This window comes from Oncorhynchus gorbuscha, linkage group LG10 (genome assembly GCF_021184085.1).
Source record: "Oncorhynchus gorbuscha isolate QuinsamMale2020 ecotype Even-year linkage group LG10, OgorEven_v1.0, whole genome shotgun sequence".
NCBI classification, from domain to species: domain Eukaryota; kingdom Metazoa; phylum Chordata; class Actinopteri; order Salmoniformes; family Salmonidae; genus Oncorhynchus; species Oncorhynchus gorbuscha.
The window spans coordinates 26796560-26818575 of NC_060182.1; the positions used below are offsets into that span (position 1 = coordinate 26796560).

Below are 22016 nucleotides of genomic sequence, written 5' to 3' on the forward strand. Positions count from 1 at the left end.
GCCTACTCCTTTGGGTTTTGTAACACCAAACATTGTCAGGCTACATTTATGCTCCAAAAACAGATATTGTAACAATGCCCTCCATATTTACTAGTTTTTTTGCATTTTTTGAGTTTGTGTCAAAGTTTAGTGTAACATCCAAGTTGATTGCTCATGCTATCCCATTTCTGTGTTCTATATTGTAACAATAGAATATTCTCATTCGGACTGTTCTTTGGTAAACAAAGGTTACGTAGGTTGCTACTCAAATCAATGCAATGGACATAAGTGTGCATTAGACTGCAGTGTGCCGGTCCCTTGTCCTCCTCTCTGTCCCTTTACTTCCCAGCTCAAGCCAGATCTTAAAGAACCCCCTGGCAGCAGAGGAATAGTCCTCTTTGAAAGGGTGGTGTTTATAGGCCAAATATAGTACAACTACGATTTCAAGAGAATGCTGAATGATCTCTCCAAAGTAAGGTACAGATTTATGATCTTAATTTGATCACTCTTTTGTTACTAAGAAATGCAGATGCGCTTTGATATATACATAAATTCACTGAAAACCCACAGTAACACACATATTAACTGTATTGCACTTTTCATGTAGCCTACTTTTGGCCAGCTAATAGCCTAACCACCGATCAAGCAACATTATGGACTAAATGTTCAAATCCTGTATCTGCAGGATCATTTTGCTGTGACAATATAGTGTAGGTCGAATGAAAATCCTACATCTGTAGTAAGGCTGTGTTCAATCAATGAAACATACACTCTTAGAAACCTGAAAGGGTTCTTCAGCTGTCCTCATAGAAGAACCCTTTGAATAATCCTTTTTGGTTCCAGGTAGAACTCTTTTGGGTTCCACGTAAAAACTCTTTCCACAGAGGATTTTACCTGGAACCAAAAAAGGGTTATCCAATGGGGACAGCCTGAAGAACCCTTTTCCAACCCTTTTTTCTAAGAGTGTAGCACATTTGGTACTTCAGTGATAAGAAAACGTGTATCATTCAAGGTTATTTAACACAATCTTTCCTGACATGGTTTAACCCCTCCTGGTGTGCTGCTGACTGCCACCAATGCAGCGCACAGGAATTCACATGGTAAGAGCTTTCTTGCACAATTCCTTGGCCATATACTCCCTCCTCGTTGTCCATGCCTTGCTCTCCCATTGTCCTGCCCTTCTTCCTGGCACTCTTACGAGGCACCTAGTCGGGTCTGCTATGTCTGCAGTGATACTGAATCTGGTCCCAGATCATGCTTTTTCTTCACCTCAGTCGTTGCCCTCCTCCTCTTCCGCCTGACCAGCTTTGCCCAGTCGCTGAAAGCAGTGGACCATGGAGGCCAGGAAGAAGCTGGCTATAATGGCCACCACAGAGACTGAGATGCCCGAGAAGATGACAATGAGGATGTCCGTAAGAGAGAGGTAGCCCCGGCACTCCCGGAAACTGGCCTCAGAGAGCAGGCTCAGGGACATAAGACTCCCATCCATGGGGAGGGAACACTGCAACCCCTCCATACCTGAGAAAGAGAGAGAGAGAACAGGATATGATGTCAACAGTCTTGAACACAGTCACTCTATGGACCAATCTCAAATCAACCCCGGCCTACACACAGTGTATATCTAAAATTATTAGAAATGTATAAGTATGGTAACAGCTTAACAGGCAGCAGTGAAGGTAACAGGTTCATTCTTCTATCCAGTCCTTTCAGATCTAATGCATGGTGGAGCTGACCTCTCCTCAGATGACTGAATAAATACACAGGGGATCAGCTGTCCTGCCTGCTCACAGTACTGTGTCACTCAATGTCACTTTCAACTGCTGAAAAGCATGTTGACCATACAGTTTGGAATGGCACTGTGGTTGGAATCCACTAAGAATGTCTCGTCTGTGATATCGTTTTACTGTAACAATTTACAGTTAGTGAGGACACTGAGGGAACAGTTGGGTGCCATTGTTTTGCCTCAGAGTTGTTTGATATATTAGCTATAGCCCAGTACGCCTACAGTAGTAGCTACTGTGCCTGTTCATGTGTCTCACCATTTCCCACACATTGAGTCACATCAAGTCTAAAAAACCCACCCATTTGATCATTTGTGTTTAGTTTTCCCACTTAAAAATTATAACGATTATGAAAAGCTTGTCTCTTGGCAGTATCAAGTGACTGCATTACCATACATCAACACCTACATCAGGGTTCCCCAAACTTGGTCCGGTTGACTCCAAAGGGTACACGTTTTGTATTTTGCACGAGCACTACACAGCTGACACAAATAATCAAATAATCATCAAGCTTTGGTAATTTGAATCAGCTGTATAGTGTTGGTGCAAAAACCAAAACATGCACCCCCTGGGGTCCCAAGGACCGAGTTTGGGAAACTCTGACCTACATGTACAGTAACACACACAGAGCTGAATGGCCTAATGCATCTAGAGAAGTGTGTGGTCTTAACACATCTCTGTTATAGCTAGGCGATTTGGAGATAACACAATGCTTTTAACAGTCATATAAATACATGTGTTTAGTGCCAAGCTATATTCCTGGTGTCGTAGATTGGTGTGATCTACGAGGCTTCGCTGAATACTTGTCACAGACACACACATCACCCCAATTACATAATTTCTTGATATGATTTGACCATGGATCCCTCCAACTTTGCATTTTTCACCCCTCCGAGGCAAACATTAATTTGTGAAATTTCTACTTTGCGATTAGACCTATCTGCTTTGGTTTACACAGAAGAAGGAGAGTAATCTCTGCTCCAACGAGTGTGTTATTAGCAGACACCAGATGACAGATTTAAAGGGGAACAACCCCTGGGTATTAATACAACAGAGACAGATGCATTAGAGCTTTAGAAGAACACTACTCAGATTAAATGCTTTGTCCATTGTGATCTTGTCTGTTTTGGAGAAAAAACATCACAACACTTGAAGAGTTTAATTACAAAATGCTATATATCCGTTGCTAAATGAGCTTTTATTGTATAAATTCTGAACGACATTGGTGTGTTTACTTCACTATCTAATTATGTAATGGGGTTGTTCAATGACAGACATGTATTTGTTTAAAATGTATCACTTAATGGTTTCATTTCAGAGAGACAAATAATAATGTATTTCTTTTGCTAAATGCTATAAGTAGTCCTTCTAGGTTTTACACAGCCAAATGAACTACATTTTAATAAAGAACTGTGCAAATGATACATCTTTGACATTAACATTTAAAACATGTTAAAACAGATCTGTATGTAAAATATTTACATTTGACATTTTATTCATTTAGCAGATACTGTTATCCAGAGCTTCTTTCAGTAAGTGCATTCATCTTAAAATAGCTCGGTGAGAATACCACATATCATAGTCAAATATACAGGATGCAGCTAAACAATGGATATACAGCTAAACCATGGATATATAGCTAGCGTTTTGCAAAACACACAAAAACATTTTTTTCATACACCTAAAATCTATGAATAATGACATCTGGGAACAATAATATTTTAAACACAGATGAAGGTACCCATAAGCAATCATTTCTGACAAAAACACACAAATGTGAAAGCTTGGTGGATATAGCGTTTTGGAAATAAACTCTTCACTTATAAGTTAGGGTTCAAAAGGTTTTGTTATGGTTTTGTGTTCAGTTGCTATATGACGTGTAAGAATGCATAAGCAGAGCATAAAGTATGAGTATTATAGCAGCCTACCCTAATTTGAGAGGATGAAAATATACAGTCACGTGATTTCTTTCTGCATGAGAATAACAGAAGTGTGCAGAACAAGGACGAGACTGATATTTGCGCTCTGGTGATTTGTTAATATTGTAATAAGATACAGGAATACACGATAACAGACAATAATGTAACAGCACCAAATTATATATAGATAGATTATATTGTGAATTGTGATTATATTTTCAATCAGTATTCACTGTTTTTGGAAGAAGTATTTGAATAAAACATGACGTAATCTAAAAGCACATATGGTGTACCTCAGTCATGTTCTAATAAAAAGCCGTTTGGTGCGCCTCCATTTTATCCTGCCTGTCTGTAGCTGCAGTGGCCAGCAGTCAGTAGACATCATTATCAAGTGTGTGAGTGTGTGTGCATGTGTATGTATGTGTGTGTGTAAGTGTATATGTGTGGTGAGTCACAGTTAGACCAGAAGGGGTTTTCCACATGCGGAGGGACTCAGTGACCTCATCGCTCTGTGAAATTCCAGTCACGTGGTTCTCCTCTCCTCCTCACCGCGCAGCACAACAAGCAAAACTCAGCCCAGACACTGGCTCTTCTGTTCTCAATTCAATTCAATTTAAGGGCTTTATTGGCGTGGGAAACATATGTTTACGTTGCCAAAAGCAAGTGAAATAGATAATAAACAAAGGTGAAATAAACAAAAAATGAACAGTAAACATTACACTTACAAAAGTTCCAAAACAATAAAAGCTTTTCAAATGTCATATTATGCATATATACAGTAGTTTCTCTCTCTGTCTCTGTCTCTGGATCTATTCCTGGCTCTGCACGCCACAGCCATAGTGTCTCGTGTGGAGAGGACCAGAATACTACATTGTAAATAGATGGACAGAGTCCGCATGGTTTCGGTGTTGGTGGTGATGGCGATGGATGTGGGGGTGGGGAAGGGTTGAGTATGCCTACATTGTCTGATGCTGCCTATAGACTTAACATCGTCAACAAAATCACTGCATCATATTTGACATGAGTATGCATAGTGTCCTATATTGATGTGTTATATACAGTGCCTTCGGAAAGTATTCAGACCCCTTGACTTTTCTTCTTCACATTTTGTTACGTTACAACCTTATTCTAAAATGTATTAAATCGTTTTTTTCCTCATCAATCTACACACAATACTTCATAATGAGAAAGCAAAAACACATGTTTTTTTTGTTCAATTATAAAAAATCTAATTTATTAAAATTATAAAAAATCTCAAATCTAACGGAAAAATCGAATTTGCATAAGTATTTAGACCATTTACGCAGTACTTTGTTGAAGCACCTTTGGCAGCGATTACAGAATCAAGTCTTCTTGAGTATGACGCTACAAACTTGGCACATCTGTATTTGGGGAGTTTCTCTGTCATGCAGGTGAATGAGGACCCAAAAGCGACTTGGCGAAAACAGAGTATTTAATCCAGAATAAACTTTACAAAACAAAAAGCATAATACTACACGTAAAGACGAGAACAGACTGGAGACTTGATCGAGAACTGCAGGTTGCCTCGGGAAGGCACTTGAACCTAGCAGACTCAGACACCTGCTCACCACGCAGCATCTGAGGGAAACACGACACGACAGGGCAAAACATAGACACAGCACGATGAATTATAGATGAGGATCCGACAGGGCAGGTACGGGAAACAAGGAGAGAAATAGGGACTCTAATCAGGGAAAAGGATCGGGAACAGGTGTGGGAAGACTAAATGATGATTAGGGGAATAGGAACAGCTGGGAGCAGGAACGGAACGATAGAGAGAAGAGAGAGCGAGAGAGTGAGAGAGGGGGGGAGAGAGAGGGATAGAAAGAGGGAAAGAACCTAATAAGACCAGCAGAGGGAAACTAATAGAATGGGAAGCACAGGGACAAGACATGATAATTAATGACAAAACATGACAGTACCCCCCCACTCACCGAGCGCCTCCTGGCGCACTCGAGGAGGAATCCTGGCGGCAACGGAGGAAATCATCAATGAGTGAACGGTCCAGCACGTCCCGAGACGGAACCCAACTCCTCTCCTCAGGACCGTAACCCTCCCAATCCACTAAGTATTGGTGACCCCGTCCCCGAGAACGCATGTCCATGATCTTATGTACCTTGTAAATAGGTGCGCTCTCGACAAGGACGGGAGGGGGGGAGGGAAGACGAACGGGGGTGCGAAGACAGGGCTTAACACAGGAGATATGGAAGACAGGATGGACGCGACGAAGATGTCGCGGAAGAAGCAGTCGCACAGCGACAGGATTGACGACCTGGGAGACACGGAACGGACCAATGAACCGCGGAGTCAACTTACGAGAAGCTGTCGTAAGAGGAAGGTTGCGAGTGGAAAGCCACACTCTCTGGCCGCAACAATACCTAGGACTCTTAATCCTGCGTTTATTGGCGGCTCTCACAGTCTGTGCCCTGTAGCGGCAAAGTGCAGACCTCACCCTCCTCCAGGTGCGCTCACAACGTTGGACAAACGCTTGAGCGGAGGGAACGCTGGACTCGGCAAGCTGGGAAGAGAATAGAGGAGGCTGGTAACCCAGACTACTCTGAAACGGAGATAACCCGGTAGCAGACGAAGGAAGCGAGTTGTGAGCGTATTCTGCCCAGGGGAGCTGTTCTGCCCAAGACGCAGGGTTTCTGAAAGAAAGGCTGCGTAGTATGCGAACAATCGTCTGATTGGCCCTCTCTGCTTGACCGTTAGACTGGGGATGAAACCCGGAAGAGAGACTGACGGACGCACCAATCAAACGACAGAACTCCCTCCAAAACTGTGACGTGAATTGCGGGCCTCTGTCTGAAACGGCGTCTAACGGGAGGCCATGAATTCTGAACACATTCTCGATAATGATTTGTGCCGTCTCCTTAGCGGAAGGAAGTTTAGCGAGGGGAATGAAATGTGCCGCCTTAGAGAACCTATCGACAACCGTAAGAATCACAGTCTTCCCCGCAGACAAAGGCAGACCGGTAATGAAGTCTAGGGCGATGTGAGACCATGGTCGAGAAGGAATGGGGAGCGGTCTGAGACGACCGGCAGGAGGAGAGTTACCCGACTTAGTCTGCGCGCAGTCCGAACAAGCAGCCACGAAACGGCGCGTGTCACGCTCCTGAGTCGGCCACCAAAATCGCTGGCGAATAGACGCAAGAGTGCCTCGAACACCGGGATGACCAGCTAACTTGGCAGAGTGAGCCCACTGAAGAACAGCCAGACGAGTGGAAACAGGAACGAAAAGGAGGTTACTAGGACAAGCGCGCGACGCAGTGTGCGTGAGTGCTTGCTTAACCTGTCTTTCAATTCCCCAGACTGTCAACCCGACAACACGCCCATAAGGAAGAATCCCCTCGGGATCAGTAGAAGCCACAGAAGAACTAAACAGACGGGATAAGGCATCAGGCTTGGTGTTCTTGCTACCCGGACGGTAAGAAATCACAAACTCGAAACGAGCGAAAAACAACGCCCAACGAGCTTGACGGGCATTAAGTCGTTTGGCAGAACGGATGTACTCAAGGTTCTTATGGTCTGTCCAAACGACAAAAGGAACGGTCGCCCCCTCCAACCACTGTCGCCATTCGCCTAGGGCTAAGCGGATGGCGAGCAGTTCACGGTTACCCACATCATAGTTGCGCTCAGATGGCGACAGGCGATGAGAAAAATAAGCGCAAGGATGAACCTTATCGTCAGACTGGAAGCGCTGGGATAGAATGGCTCCCACGCCTACCTCTGAAGCGTCAACCTCGACAATGAATTGTCTAGTGACGTCAGGAGTAACGAGGATAGGAGAGGACGTAAAACGTTCTTTTAGAAGATCAAAAGCTCCCTGGGCGGAACCGGACCACTTAAAACACGTCTTGACAGAAGTAAGAGCTGTGAGAGGGGCAGCAACTTGACCGAAATTACGAATGAAACGCCGATAGAAATTAGCGAAACCTAAAAAGCGCTGCAACTCGACACGTGACCTTGGAACGGGCCAATCACTGACAGCTTGGACCTTAGCGGAATCCATCTGAATGCCTTCAGCGGAAATAACGGAACCGAGAAAAGTAACGGAGGAGACATGAAAAGAGCACTTCTCAGCCTTTACGTAGAGACAATTCTCTAAAAGGCGCTGTAGAACACGTCGAACGTGCTGAACATGAATCTCGAGTGACGGTGAAAAAATCAGGATATCGTCAAGATAGACAAAAACAAAGATGTTCAGCATGTCTCTCAGAACATCATTAACTAATGCCTGAAAAACAGCTGGCGCATTGGCGAGACCAAACGGCAGAACCCGGTACTCAAAATGCCCTAACGGAGTGTTAAACGCCGTTTTCCACTCGTCCCCCTCTCTGATGCGCACGAGATGGTAAGCGTTACGAAGGTCCAACTTAGTAAAGCACCTGGCTCCCTGCAGAATCTCGAAGGCTGATGACATAAGGGGAAGCGGATAACGATTCTTAACCGTTATGTCATTCAGCCCTCGATAATCCACGCAGGGGCGCAGAGTACCGTCCTTCTTCTTAACAAAAAAGAACCCCGCCCCGGCCGGAGAGGAAGAAGGCACTATGGTACCGGCGTCAAGAGACACAGATAAATAATCCTCGAGAGCCTTACGTTCGGGAGCCGACAGAGAGTATAGTCTACCCCGAGGAGGAGTGGTCCCCGGAAGGAGATCAATACTACAATCATACGACCGGTGAGGAGGAAGGGAGTTGGCTCGGGACCGACTGAAGACCGTGCGCAGATCATGATATTCCTCCGGCACTCCTGTCAAATCGCCAGGTTCCTCCTGAGAAGTGGGGACAGAAGAAATGGGAGGGATGGCAGACATTAAGCACTTCACATGACAAGATACGTTCCAGGATAGGATAGAATTACAAGACCAATTAATAGAAGGATTATGACATACTAGCCAGGGATGACCCAAAACAACAGGTGTGAAAGGTGAACGAAAAATCAAAAAAGAAATAGTCTCACTGTGGTTACCAGATACTGTGAGAGTTACAGGTAGTGTCTCAAATCTGATACTGGGAAGATGACTACCATCTAAGGCAAACATGGGCGTAGGCTTGTCTAACTGTCTGAAAGGAATGTTATGTTTCCGAACCCATGCTTCGTCCATGAAACAACCCTCAGCCCCAGAGTCAATCAAGGCACTGCATGTAGCACCCGAACCGGTCCAGCGTAGATGGACCGACATAGTAGTACAAGATCTAGATGAAGAGACCTGAGTAGTAGCGCTCACCAGTAGCCCTCCGCTTACTGATGGGCTCTGGCCTCTTACTGGACATGAATTAACAAAATGTCCATCAAATCCGCAATAGAGGCACAGGCGGTTGGTGATCCTCCGTTCCCTCTCCTTAGTCGAGATGCGAATCCCTCCCAGCTGCATGGGCTCAGTCTCAGAGCCAGAGGAGGGAGATGGTTGCGATGCGGAGCAGGGAAACACCGTTGATGCGAGCTCTCTTCCACGAGCCTGGTGACGAAGATCTACCCGTCGTTCTATGCGGATGGCGAGAGCAATCAAAGAGTCCACACTGGAAGGAACCTCCCGAGAGAGAATCTCATCTTTGACCACTGTGTGGAGTCCCTCCAGAAAACGAGCGAGCAGCGCCGGCTCGTTCCAGTCACTAGAGGCAGCAAGAGTACGAAACTCTATAGAGTAATCCGTTATGGATCGATCACCTTGGCATAGGGAAGCCAGGACCCTAGAAGCCTCCCCACCAAAAACTGAACGGTCAAAAACCCGAATCATCTCCTCTTTAAAGTTCTGGTAATTGTTAGAACAATCAGCCCTTGCCTCCCAGATAGCTGTGCCCCACTCTCGGGCCCGGCCAGTAAGGAGTGAAATGACGTAAGCAACCCGAGCTCTCTCTCTAGAGTATGTGTTGGGTTGGAGAGAGAACACAATCTCACACTGGGTGAGAAAGGAGCGGCACTCAGTGGGCTGCCCGGAGTAGCAAGGTGGGTTATTAACCCTAGGTTCTGGAGGCTCGGCAGGCCAGGAAGTAACAGGTGGCACGAGACGAAGACTCTGGAACTGTCCAGAGAGGTCGGAAACCTGAGCGGCCAGGTTCTCCACGGCATGGCGAGCAGCAGACAATTCCTGCTCGTGTCTGCCGAGCATGGCTCCTTGGATCTCGACGGCAGTGTTACGAGCGTCTGTAGTCGCTGGGTCCATTCCTCGGTCGGATCCTTCTGTCATGCAGGTGAATGAGGACCCAAAAGCGACTTGGCGAAAACAGATTATTTAATCCAGAATAAACTTTACAAAACAAAAAGCATAATACTACACGTAAAGACGAGAACAGACTGGAGACTTGATCGAGAACTGCAGGTTGCCTCGGGAAGGCACTTGAACCTAGCAGACTCAGACACCTGCTCACCACGCAGCATCTGAGGGAAACACGACACGACAGGGCAAAACATAGACACAGCACAATGAATTATAGATGAGGATCCGACAGGGCAGGTACGGGAAACAAGGAGAGAAATAGGGACTCTAATCAGGGAAAAGGATCGGGAACAGGTGTGGGAAGACTAAATGATGATTAGGGGAATAGGAACAGCTGGGAGCAGGAACGGAACGATAGAGAGAAGAGAGAGCGAGAGAGTGAGAGAGGGAGGGGGAGAGAGAGGGATAGAAAGAGGGAAAGAACCTAATAAGACCAGCAGAGGGAAACTAATAGAATGGGAAGCACAGGGACAAGACATGATAATTAATGACAAAACATGACATTCTCGCATTCTTACATTTACATTACATTTACATTTAAGTCATTTAGCAGACGCTCTTATCCAGAGCGACTTACAAATTTTTCTCTAGAGATCCTCTCAAGATCTGTCAGCTTGGATGGGGAGCGTTGCTGCACAGCTATTTTCAGGTCTCTTCAGAGCTGTCGGGTTCAAGTCCAGGCTCTGGCTGGGCCTCTCAAGGACATTCAGAAACTTGTCCTTACACCACTCCTGCGTTGTTTTGGCTGTGTGCTTAGGGACGTTGTCCTGTTGGAAGGTGGACCTTCGCCCCTGTCTGAGGCGCTCTGGAGCAGATTTTCATCAAGGATCTCTCTACACTTGGCACTGTTCATCTTTGCCTCAATCCTGACTAGTCTCCCAGTCCCTGCAGCTGAAAAACATTTAAGAATGATAGAGGCCACTGTGTTCTTGGAGACCTTCAATGCTGCAGACATTTTATGGTACCCTTCTCCACATCTGTGCCTCAACACAATCCTGTCTCGGAGCTCTACGAACAAATCCTTTTGACCTCATGGCTTGGATTTTACTCTGACATGAGCTGTCAACTGTGGTACCTTATATAGACAGGTGTGTGCCTTTCCAAATCATGTCCAATCAATTGAATTTACCACAGGTGGACTCCAATCAACTTGTAGACACATCTCAAGGATGATCAATGGAAACAGGATGCACCTGAACTGAATTTTGAGTCTCATAGAAAGGGTCTGAATACTTATATAACAAGGCATTTCTGTTTTTGATTTTTAGTACATTTGTAAAAATGTCTTAAAACCTGTTTTCATTTTTCCATCATGGGGTATTGTGTGTAGATTGCTGGGGATTTTTAAAATTTTATAATAACGCTATAACCTAACAAAATGTGTAAAAAGTCAATGGGTCTAAGCACTTTCTGAAAGTACTGTATATACAGTGCCTTGCGAAAGTATTCGGCCCCCTTGAACTTTGCGACCTTTTGCCACATTTCAGGCTTCAAACATAAAGATATAAAACTGTATTTTTTGGTGAAGAATCAACAACAAGTGGGACACAATCATGAAGTGGAACGACATTTATTGGATATTTCAAACTTTTTTAACAAATCAAAAACGGAAAAATTGGGCGTGCAAAATTATTCAGCCCCCTTAAGTTAATACTTTGTAGCGCCACCTTTTGCTGCGATTACAGCTGTAAGTCGCTTGGGGTATGTCTCTATCAGTTTTGCACATCGAGAGACTGAATTTTTTTCCCATTCCTCCTTGCAAAACAGCTCGAGCTCAGTGAGGTTGGATGGAGAGCATTTGTGATCAGCATCAGTTCTTTCCACAGATTCTCGATTGGATTCAGGTCTGGACTTTGACTTGGCCATTCTAACACCTGGATATGTTTATTTTTGAATCATTCCATTGTAGATTTTGCTTTATGTTTTGGATCATTGTCTTGTTGGAAGAGAAATCACCGTCCCAGTCTCAGGTCTTTTGCAGACTCCATCAGGTTTTCTTCCAGAATGGTCCTGTATTTGGCTCCATCCATCTTCCCATCAATTATAACCATCTTCCTTGTCCCTGCTGAAGAAAAGCAGGCCCAAACCATGATGCTGCCACCACCATGTTTGACAGTGGGGATGGTGGATTCAGGGTGATGAGCTGTGTTGCTTTTACGCCAAACATAACGTTTTGCATTGTTGCCAAAAAGTTCAATTTTGGTTTCATCTGACCAGAGCACCTTCTTCCACATGTTTGGTGTGTCTCCCAGGTGGCTTGTGGCAAACTTTAAACAACACTTTTTATGGATATCTTTAAGAAATGGCTTTCTTCTTGCCACTCTTCCATAAAGGCCAGATTTGTGCAAAATACGACTGATTGTTGTCCTATGGACAGAGTGTCCCACCTCAGCTGTAGATCTCTGCAGTTCATCCAGAGTGATCATGGGCCTCTTGGCTGCATCTCTGATCAGTCTTCTCCTTGTATGAGCTGAAAGTTTAGAGGGACAGCCAGGTCTTGGTAGATTTTCAGTGGTCTGATACTCCTTCCATTTCAATATTATCGCTTGCACAGTGCTCCTTGGGATGTTTAAAGCTTGGAAAATCTTTTTGTATCCAAACCCTGGCTTTAAACTTCTTCACAACAGTATCTCGGACCTGCCTGGTGTATTCCTTGTTCTTCATGATGCTCTCTGCGCTTTTAACGGACCTCTGAGACTATCACAGTGCAGGTGCATTTATACGGAGACTTGATTACACACAGGTGGATTGTATTTATCATCATTAGTCATTTAGGTCAACATTGGATCATTCAGAGATCCTCACTGAACTTCTGGAGAGAGTTTGCTGCACTGAAAGTAAAGGGGCTGAATAATTTTGCACGCCCAATTTTTCAGTTTTTGATTTGTTAAAAAAGTTTGAAATATACAATAAATGTTGTTCCACTTCATGATTGTGTCCCATTTGTTGTTGATTCTTCACAAAAAAAATCAATTTTATATCTTTATGTTTGAAGCCTGAAATGTGGCAAAAGGTCGCAAAGTTCAAGGGGGCCGAATACTTTCGCAAGGCACTGTATATATATATATATATATATATATAAGCTGCCATGCTGCTATATAGTTGGAATTATATTTTACTTTGTGCCTGTGCGTGCTAGTGCTTACTGTAAATGAATATCTTCGTCGTCTGAGGAGGAGTAGGAAGGATCAGACCAATATGTAGCGTGGTAAGTGTCCATGTTAATAATTTATTCGACTGAACACACAAAACAAAATAACAAAGTGAAAGGAAGAAACAACACAGTTCTGTCAGGTGAATACACAAAACAGAAAACAACTACCCACAAATAATAGTGGGAACACAGGCTACCTAAGTATGGTTCTCAATCAGAGACAACGATCGATAGCTGCCTCTAATTGGGAACCATACCAGGCCAAAAGCAGAAATACAAAACCTAGAACAAAAACCTTGAATGCCCACCCCAACTCACGCCCTGACCAAACTAAAACAGAGACATAAAAAAGGAACTAAGGTCAGGACGTGACAGTACCCTCCCCCCAAAGGTTCGGACTCCGGGAGGGTCTGGGTGGGCATCTGTCCGCGGCCCCACTCTACCATAGTCTTGGCCCACTTAAGTGGTGTCTTTGGAGCGGCGACCCTCGCCGCTGACCACGGCCTGGGGTCCCTTGCAGCGGGCCCTGAATAGACGGGAGATTCCGGCAGCGCCAGAGAGGCAGCCGGCGTGAAGGGCGGCTCTGGCAGCTCCTGACTGACGGGTGGCTCTGGCAGCTCCTGACTGACGGGCAGCTCTGGCAGCTCTGGACAGGAGGGAGGCTCTGGTAGCTCCGGACAGGAGGGAGGCTCTGGAAGAGCTGGACAGGAGGGAGACTCTGGAAGCACTGGACAGGAGGGAGACTCTGGAAGCGCTGGGCAGGAGGGAGACTCTGGAAGCGCTGGACAGGCGGGAGCACCTGGCGGGAGGAGATGGAGAGACAGCCTGGTGCGTGGGGCTGCCACAGGAGGCCTGGTGCGTGGAGGTGGCACCGGATCTCGAGCACCGATCCTGCACAACCTGTCCTGGCTGGATACTCCCCGTAGCCCGGCAAGTGCGGCGGGATGGAACAGACTGCACTGGGCTGTGCTGGTGAGCTGGGGACACCGTGCGTAGGGCTGGTGCCATATAGCCCGGGCCGAGGAGACGCACTGGAGACCAGATGCGCTGAGCCAGCGTCATTGCTCCTGGCTCGATGCCCACTCTAGCCCGACCACTACGAGGAGCTGCGATGTAGCGCACCGGGTGCCTCACAGCATAACACGGTGCCTGCCCGGTCCACCTCTCGCCACGGTAAGCACGGGGAGTTGGCTCAGGTCTCCTACTTGACTTAGCCACACTCCCCGTGTGCCTTCCCCCAAGACAGGGGCTGCCCCTCGTCCCTGTTGCGCTGCCGTGCTAACTCCTCATAATGCCGCCGCTCGGCTTTAGCTGCCTCCAGCTCCTCCCTGGGGCGGCGATATTCCCCAGCATGTGCCCAGGGTCCCTTACCGTCCAAAATCTCCTCCCATGTCCAGAAGTCCAGAACCCTCTGCTCCTGGTTACCACGCTGCTTGGTCCGGTTGTGGTGGGTAGTTCTGTAACAAACCTCTTCATCATCTGAGGAGGAGTAAGAAGAATCGGACCAATATGCAGCGTTGTAAGTGTCCATGTTAATTATTTATTCGACTGAATACACGAGACAAAATAACAAAGTGAAAGGAAGAAACGAAACAGTTCTGTCAGGTGAATACACAAAACAGGCTACCTAAGTATGGTTCTCAATCAGAGACAACGATTGACAGCTGCCTCTGATTGGGAACTATACCAGGCCAAAAGCAGAAATACAAAACCTAGAACAAAAACCTTGAATGCCTCCACCCCAACTCACGCCCTGACCAAACTAAAACAGAGACATAAAAAAGGAACTAAGGTCAGGACGTGACACTTACCTGCACATGAACATGCGTGCTTGTCTGCATCCATGGTTGCATGTACTTTTGTGTATGTTTGTTTATGTATACGTTTGTGTGTGTGTCACTCTTAGAGCAATGGAGTATCTTTTACTGTGAGGGAACATTAGTCTAGACCAGGGATGTGCAACTTCGATGGGGCTGGGGTCCACAAAAAAATCAGAACTAACTATGATGGGCCACAGTGACTCATGGGTCTGCATACCCTCATCCATACCCACACATGCAGTCTGAGCTGGCCATAGACTTTTGGGGACCTATGTTAAATTTGGTTGGGGAGCCCCCCCACCTCGCAACCAAACATTTTAACGGCCCTCCTCTTGACAGCGGAAATAAATAAAAATATGTATTCGAGTTAATTTCCTGAAATTTTACACATTTTGCCATGGGCGTGGAGAAAATGTTGCAATTCTACACATTTTACCATAGGACAGAGAGAAGATTTTTCAATTGTATAACTAATTTCATGCAATTCTACTCATTTTGCCATGGAGCAGAGAGAAGAATTTGCAGTTTTACAGCTAATTCGACTCATTTTGCTATAGGGTGGAGAGAAATGTTAGCAATTTAGAATATTATATCTGATTGAGGGTGACTAAAAAAAATCAATGGGGGCCACCCAGTCGATAATTTGACCATGACAACTACAAGTTTAGATAGCTGGCTAGACTAACTCAACAATCAAAACCTTTTAGCTGACATGGGCTAATTGAGTGACTGTCAGTGACTCACAAAACAAGAGAAAAACTGCTGATGCACAACCACATTTCTAAATTGCATCTTGTGTATTCTACTTTTCTAACTCTCAACATGAAGTTGAGTCCCAGGTTGTTGTTAATATAATTGTTATTGGGGGGGGGGGGTGATCCGCGGGCTTACAGTTGCCCATCCCTGGTCTAGACAATATCAGTGTCAATGGTAAGCTGTCGTCAGTATCAAATGAAGTGTAGTAAAACATGTATGCTGATTGTTCATCCTTGACTCAACAGCACTAGAGAACAGCACTCTATGGTATGATTATACAGGTTAGCGCTTTGAATCATTCACAGACACTCACCTAAAGGCACCATTGTGAAATATCCTCAGCTACTGTGTTTTAAAGGGGCAATCTGCAGTTCAAACAACAACAAAGTGGTTATATTCTTCAAGAATCAATGAGTATATATCTTCTTTTTTTTAAAGCTGTCCCAATCGCAGATTGACAATATTACTGAGATTTGTTGCATCTTGATGATACAGTACCTGAGAGCAGGCTACAATGTGTATGTGAAACCAGCACTCACAAACTCAATGAGTAAAGCTCAATAGTTTGTAAATGTCTATTTATGTTCTCAGATGCTATACAGATCAATATAATCTCAATCAGGAACTGACAGAGCAATGTCCCTGATGCTAGATAGCAAAGTGGGTAAAAGAAAGATGTTACTGTTTGGGTCAGTGAAATTACAGTGTCCAAGAGCAAATGTACTTTTTGACTTATTCCACAAAGTGACTGCGCTAGATTGAATGGTTCTGTGGAAGCGACCAGAACAACAAGTGATCCATTATCCTGCGCCCTCCAGCCCCCAGTTTGTTCACAGTTCTAGTTCACACTCAGTAATTAACAAGTACTGATTGTGATTAAGCCTCAGAGGGTCAGGAATGCAGTAATAAGCGAATAAAGGACTTGTTTAATCCATCAAATCTTAATGTCTTATTAATGAATATACACTCCGATCCATGTTTCTAGTCTCCTGCCTTGTCTGAATGATGACAAGATTATCATGGCATGCAACTAGTTTGTCCCCAATGCAATGGAAAAGATGAAGTCTGACTATATGTAAAAATATACTGTACATCCACATGTACTGTAACATACAGTAGAGGTGTTCTAGGGTGAGCCCTACTTAGCAAGGAGCCTAAAGTTGCTAAGGCCTATAGCCTCCTGAGACCTGAAAAAAATGTGTTTGGGATTTCAATATTTTTTCTATAACATAAGTGTTTGGGGTGAAAAATACATGTAACCCCAAAAAATGTGGGAACATTTTGTTATTATATTTGTTATATATATTGTTATTTTTATTGTAAGTACAAAATTGTCCTCCGTAGTGGTCATTAGGGTGTAAATATACACAAATTAATATGACAGTCAATGGGTACAGAACTGTAGGTGAAAAACATAGTTGTGGCATCTGGGTGTCCACTACAGAGCACATTTCTTGATAAGCTCTTATTTAGCTCTTATTTAATGTGAAATAAATATGACAAAGTCCTGACCAACTCACTTAACTATTGCTGAAATACTCACTTCTAGAAAACATTTGAATATCAAACTCACAAAAACTATAATTAATAATTACACACATGTTTTACGTCCATAAAATGTGCTAATTTTAATACCAGCCATCTTTTAAAGAACCAGGAAGATAAAGTTGTCAAGGTCACACCCCTACACGTGATATCATTGAAAAGTCCAGAATGTCCTCTCAAAGGGACAACAGGATTTAATACAGTGGCTTGTATGGCCTCAGAGACACAGACCAAGAACTGATGTCCACTAGAGAGGACAAAAATACATTTATGGGTTTCAGGAGGACAGAAGAGCACTTAGAAAGCACCATAGTGTCGGTGTGTGTACTGTATGTGTCTTGGCTCACCGAAGGCTAGGCGCTAATGTGCCACACAGAATGTTGTTAGTATAACATTGTGTTCTGCCACGAGTCCAGGTCACAGCTATTGAAAGTAAATCCACTGTGAAGATTGTTGATGTGCCAATTTGATAATTATTATGATCCATAGAACATCCTGTTGCTTTGTTTAGCGTACTGTAATAACATAGGTTGCCTCCCACATGGCACCCTATTCCCTATATACTGCACTACTTTTGACAAGAGCCCTATGGGCCCTGGTCAAAAGTAGTGAACTATAATGGGAATGGGGTGCCATTTGGGACACATATATGGCCCTAATTCCAGCGGAAATAATATTGATGTGTCTCATTTGGACGGACCTTAATAAACTTGTAAGAACATGTATTTAGTAGCACTAGCCAAGCTCTCTTGGGAAGCAGTTAAAGGGATACTTTGGGAATTTGTCAATTTTGTCAATTTGTCAATTTGTCAATTTGCTAACTAGCATTGGCGTAATGACTGGAAGTCTATGGGTATCTGCTAGCATGCAGTGGGACTTCCACGCATAGAATGTCTGTTCAGGTCAGATCTCAGCACTGTGCACCCGCATACAATGTGACGTGTTACAGTAGCTCTGGAGAATGACAATGAACATTATACAATGTGTGCAATGACCTGTCAACACTGCAAACAAGGAAGAATTCTGTAAACATTCATAGATATTAATAGCCTCACTGTCCATACTGTAACAGTACATCGAGTGGATCAGAAATGCTTTTTGTCTGTAATTAAATAAACAATGCAGGTATATTATGATCTATCAAGTGATTCAGATCCTATTGAATGTGCTACCCTGGCCTCATATCTTTTTGATCTTAAAGATCTTACTCGTGATCTACACCCTGTATATTTTGTCGGACAGTGTTTGAGGATGTAAACAATAAACAGTCTTCTTGTTGTGATTTTAGAACGTGTGCGCACAAACACACCCCCACACGTAAACACACACACACACAAACACACACACACAATCTGAGAACAGACTCTAATGAGGCATATGGTTCATTAATTATTCAGACACAATCTGGTATCTTGAATCTGGGACTCCCCACTAGTCTACCACAATTATCTTTCTGCTTTTCTCATGCTTACCAAGATGTCTCAGAGTGATCTTATTCATAACAACATTGACTTGTCCATATCTATACAGAATTATCAGTAGTATGAGCAACAAGCTGCACTTGAAACAAATAAAGATGAGGTTGAAAGCCAATAGCTGTTTAAATGATAGACAATTGAAAACAAAGAGGAGGAACCATAAAGGAGATGATTGTGGACTACAGGAAAAAGAGGACTGAGCACGCCTCCATTCTCAACGACGGGGTTGTAGTGGAGCAGGTTGAGAGCTCAAGTTCTTTGGTGTCCACATCACCAACATACTAACATGGTACAAACACACCAAGACAATCGTGAAGAGGGCTCCCTCAGGAGACTGAAAAGATTTGTCATGGGTCCTCAGATCCTCAAAAGGTTCTACAGCTGCACCATCGAGAGCATGGTTGCATCACTGCCTGGTATGGCAACTGCTCAGCCTCTGACCGCTTGGCATTACAGAGGGTAGTGCGAACAGCCCAGTACATCACTGGGGCCAAGCCTCCTGCCATCCAGGACCTCTATAGCAGGCGGTGTCAGAGGAAGGCCCTAACAATTGTCAAAGACTCCAGCCACCCTGGTCATAGTGTGGCTGTTGTCTCTGGTACCAGAGCACCAAGTCTAAGTCCAAGAGGCTTTTAAACAGCTTCTACCCCAAGCCATAAGACTCCTGAACATCTAATCAAATGGCCACCCAGACTATTTGCATTGCCCCCCTTTTACACCGCTGCTACTCTCTGTTGTTATCATCTATGCAGTCACTTTAAATAACTCTACCAACATATTAACTCAACTAACCGGTGCCCCTGCACATTGACTCTGTATCGGTACCCCCCTGTATATAGTCTCGCTATTGTTACTTTATTGCTGCTCTTTAATTACTTGTTACTTTTATTTCTTATTCTTATCCGTATTTTTTAAAACTGCATTGTTGGTTGGGGCCAAGGTCTGTAAGGTCTACACCTGTTGTATTCGGCGCAAGTGACTAATACATTTTTGATTTGGTTTGATTTGATTTTGATATGTTTATAGATATTGGGCCAAGTAGAGACATTTCATGTAATACTAACCACTGTTACATGCATTACACTACCTGTCTTTCAGTGTACTGTGCAGTCTTACATTATTATTCTATAACTGATTGGTTTAAGGTTTGATAGCTTATAAATTGTTTGAATCAGAAACGAGTGGGCTGCTGGATTATGACAAAAGATTGGTTTTCTATGTCCTAGCACAGGCAAAGATGGTAAAACAAATACGTGCTGTTAAGCAGCTTACATACCCATTGGAAGCTTGTGGCAGTTCTCCGTGAGCCACACAAAAAGTTTGGCAAAGTGACAGTTGCACACCCAGGGGTTGCCCTCCAGGCGCACCACCCGGAGTGAGGTTAGGGGCTCCAGCACCCCCACATCCAGCCCCTGCAGGCCGTTCCTTTCCAGCTCCAGCTCCCGCAGCGAGGTCAGCCCCAGGAAAGCATCCTCTTCCACCAGGCTAAGGTAGGGGTTGTTCCCCAGACGCAGCTTGATCAGGCTCCGGGACTCCACAAAGGTCCCTGACTGGATCTCTGTCAGGTTGTTGCTGCCCAGGTCCAGGAAGACTAGGCGAGATGAGGTGCTGAGGGTGCCGGGCTCCAGCACCGACAGGGAGTTATTCCTCAGGTCCAGGTAGACCAGGTCGCTGTACAGAACCAGGAAGTCCGAGGGGATCCAGGGAATCCAGTTGTCGGAGAGAAGGAGGCGCCGGACGTCCAGGGGGATGGGGCTAGGGAGGCTGGTGAGACCTTGGCCCTGGCAGTCCACAGTGTGGTGGTCCGGACACAGGCAGCTGGACGGACAGTTGTGGCCCCGAGTCAGCAAGGTGGAGGAAAGCAAGGCAAGGAAAGGCTGAAGCCAGTTAATGCATGGTAACATTGTCAAGGGGGTGCGAGGTGAGAGGGAGAGCAGGGGTTTAGGTAGGGGAGGAGGAGGTTGGGAGGAAGGAGGTACAGGACAGGACAGGAGAGGGCACAGGGGAGGGGGTAGAGATCAAGGGGTGGGAGATTAAGGAAGGGGAGGGGGAAGCAGAAGAAAGAAAGGAGTCAATGTCCTGGCGCTGGCATCTCTCTTCCTCTTGTTGAGTAGTCTACAAAGGCTAAGCCATCGAGCGGCGAGAGAGATGCGCAACGGTGTTTTCAAGGAGATCATGTAGCAAGCGGTCTGGATCGAAAAGCAGCCTGCTGGCTTTGAGGGAATAAGGGGAGGAGTGAGAGAGAGGGAGTGAGCGAGAGAGAGAGAGCGAGAGAGTAAGGGAGGGGGGTTAAATAGAAACTAGCAAACCAGAGACGTGCGCTGGGGAGGGTGTGTGTTGGGAGTGGGGAGAGCGGGGGATGGGGGGTGGAGGGCGATAGGGTAAGCCAGAAGGTGGTGTGAGTTTGCAGGAGGGTCGACCCTCAGCGTCTCATTACTTCTTCTTCAGAACAATTAAACAATTAACGAGAGAACTGTGAGTCAGAAGAAGAATATACTGTGAGGATCTAAGCATTGGAAGGCTAGACTCACTGAAAGCATGGGTATTTATATCCAACCGTATGGGCTGGGGAGCTACCGACAGTGACTCGTGTCCAAATGACATCAGATAACTCACATGTTGTGATGATGTCACATGGCTCCCAGCAGAATCCCAGGAGGAATATAATCCTGATGACCGTGATCCTTGGGAATCATCATCACATACATCTCCTCCTCAACTGTCCTCTGTCTCACTGTGCTGCACGATCTGGCCATCCCAGCTCTGTTGCCATGACAACGTGCTCTAAACATACACCGTGGTGTGAAGCTGCCTGTGCAGCACAGGCGAATATCCCAAAAGTGTCATATTGAGGAACGCCATCACATGACAGCTTGCCACAGCGGGGTGATGCGTTTTGTCTCGTGCCTTTCCTGAGCAACAAGCTGAATGGCTGTCTCATACAATCCACTCCTGTTGCTTTAATGCATGTCCTATACATTCACAGTTAGAAAAACATACAGTACGTACACAACAGTTTTAACACATCCACTGCAAAAGCCAAGTGGTCTTCAGAAATACTGTACCTTAAACTAAGCAATGTGGTCCCAATGGCAGTTACCTTACCAACGGCAGCTAATTTGCCAGCTGTTGTTGTTTACATGCTATGTACCTCTATGCTACAGTATAGTAGTCAGACATCATGTCCACAGACCGCAGTTACAGATACAGAATGTATGCTATGTCCACCAAGAGCATTTCCCGATACATCAAACATGCTTGTTGGGAATAGCATGTCACAGATATAACCGTGGGAAGCAGGTGTGCTGAGGGTGCTGCAGCACCCTCTGAAAAATATCAA

At 45.1% G+C, this 22016-nt stretch overlaps 1 protein-coding gene across 1 annotated transcript; it reads right to left on the minus strand.

Annotated features, from left to right (window-relative positions):
* Window positions 1-823: 823 nt before the first annotated feature.
* On the minus strand, window positions 824-21095 carry LOC124045774 (leucine-rich repeat-containing protein 38-like). Its single transcript, XM_046365379.1, has 2 exons — window positions 19953-21095; window positions 824-1497 (listed from the first exon to the last, which is right to left on the minus strand). The coding sequence occupies exons 1-2, from the start codon at window positions 20578-20580 to the stop codon at window positions 1250-1252; spliced, it is 876 nt and encodes a 291-aa protein (XP_046221335.1). The 5' UTR covers window positions 20581-21095; the 3' UTR covers window positions 824-1249.
* Window positions 21096-22016: the final 921 nt, after the last annotated feature.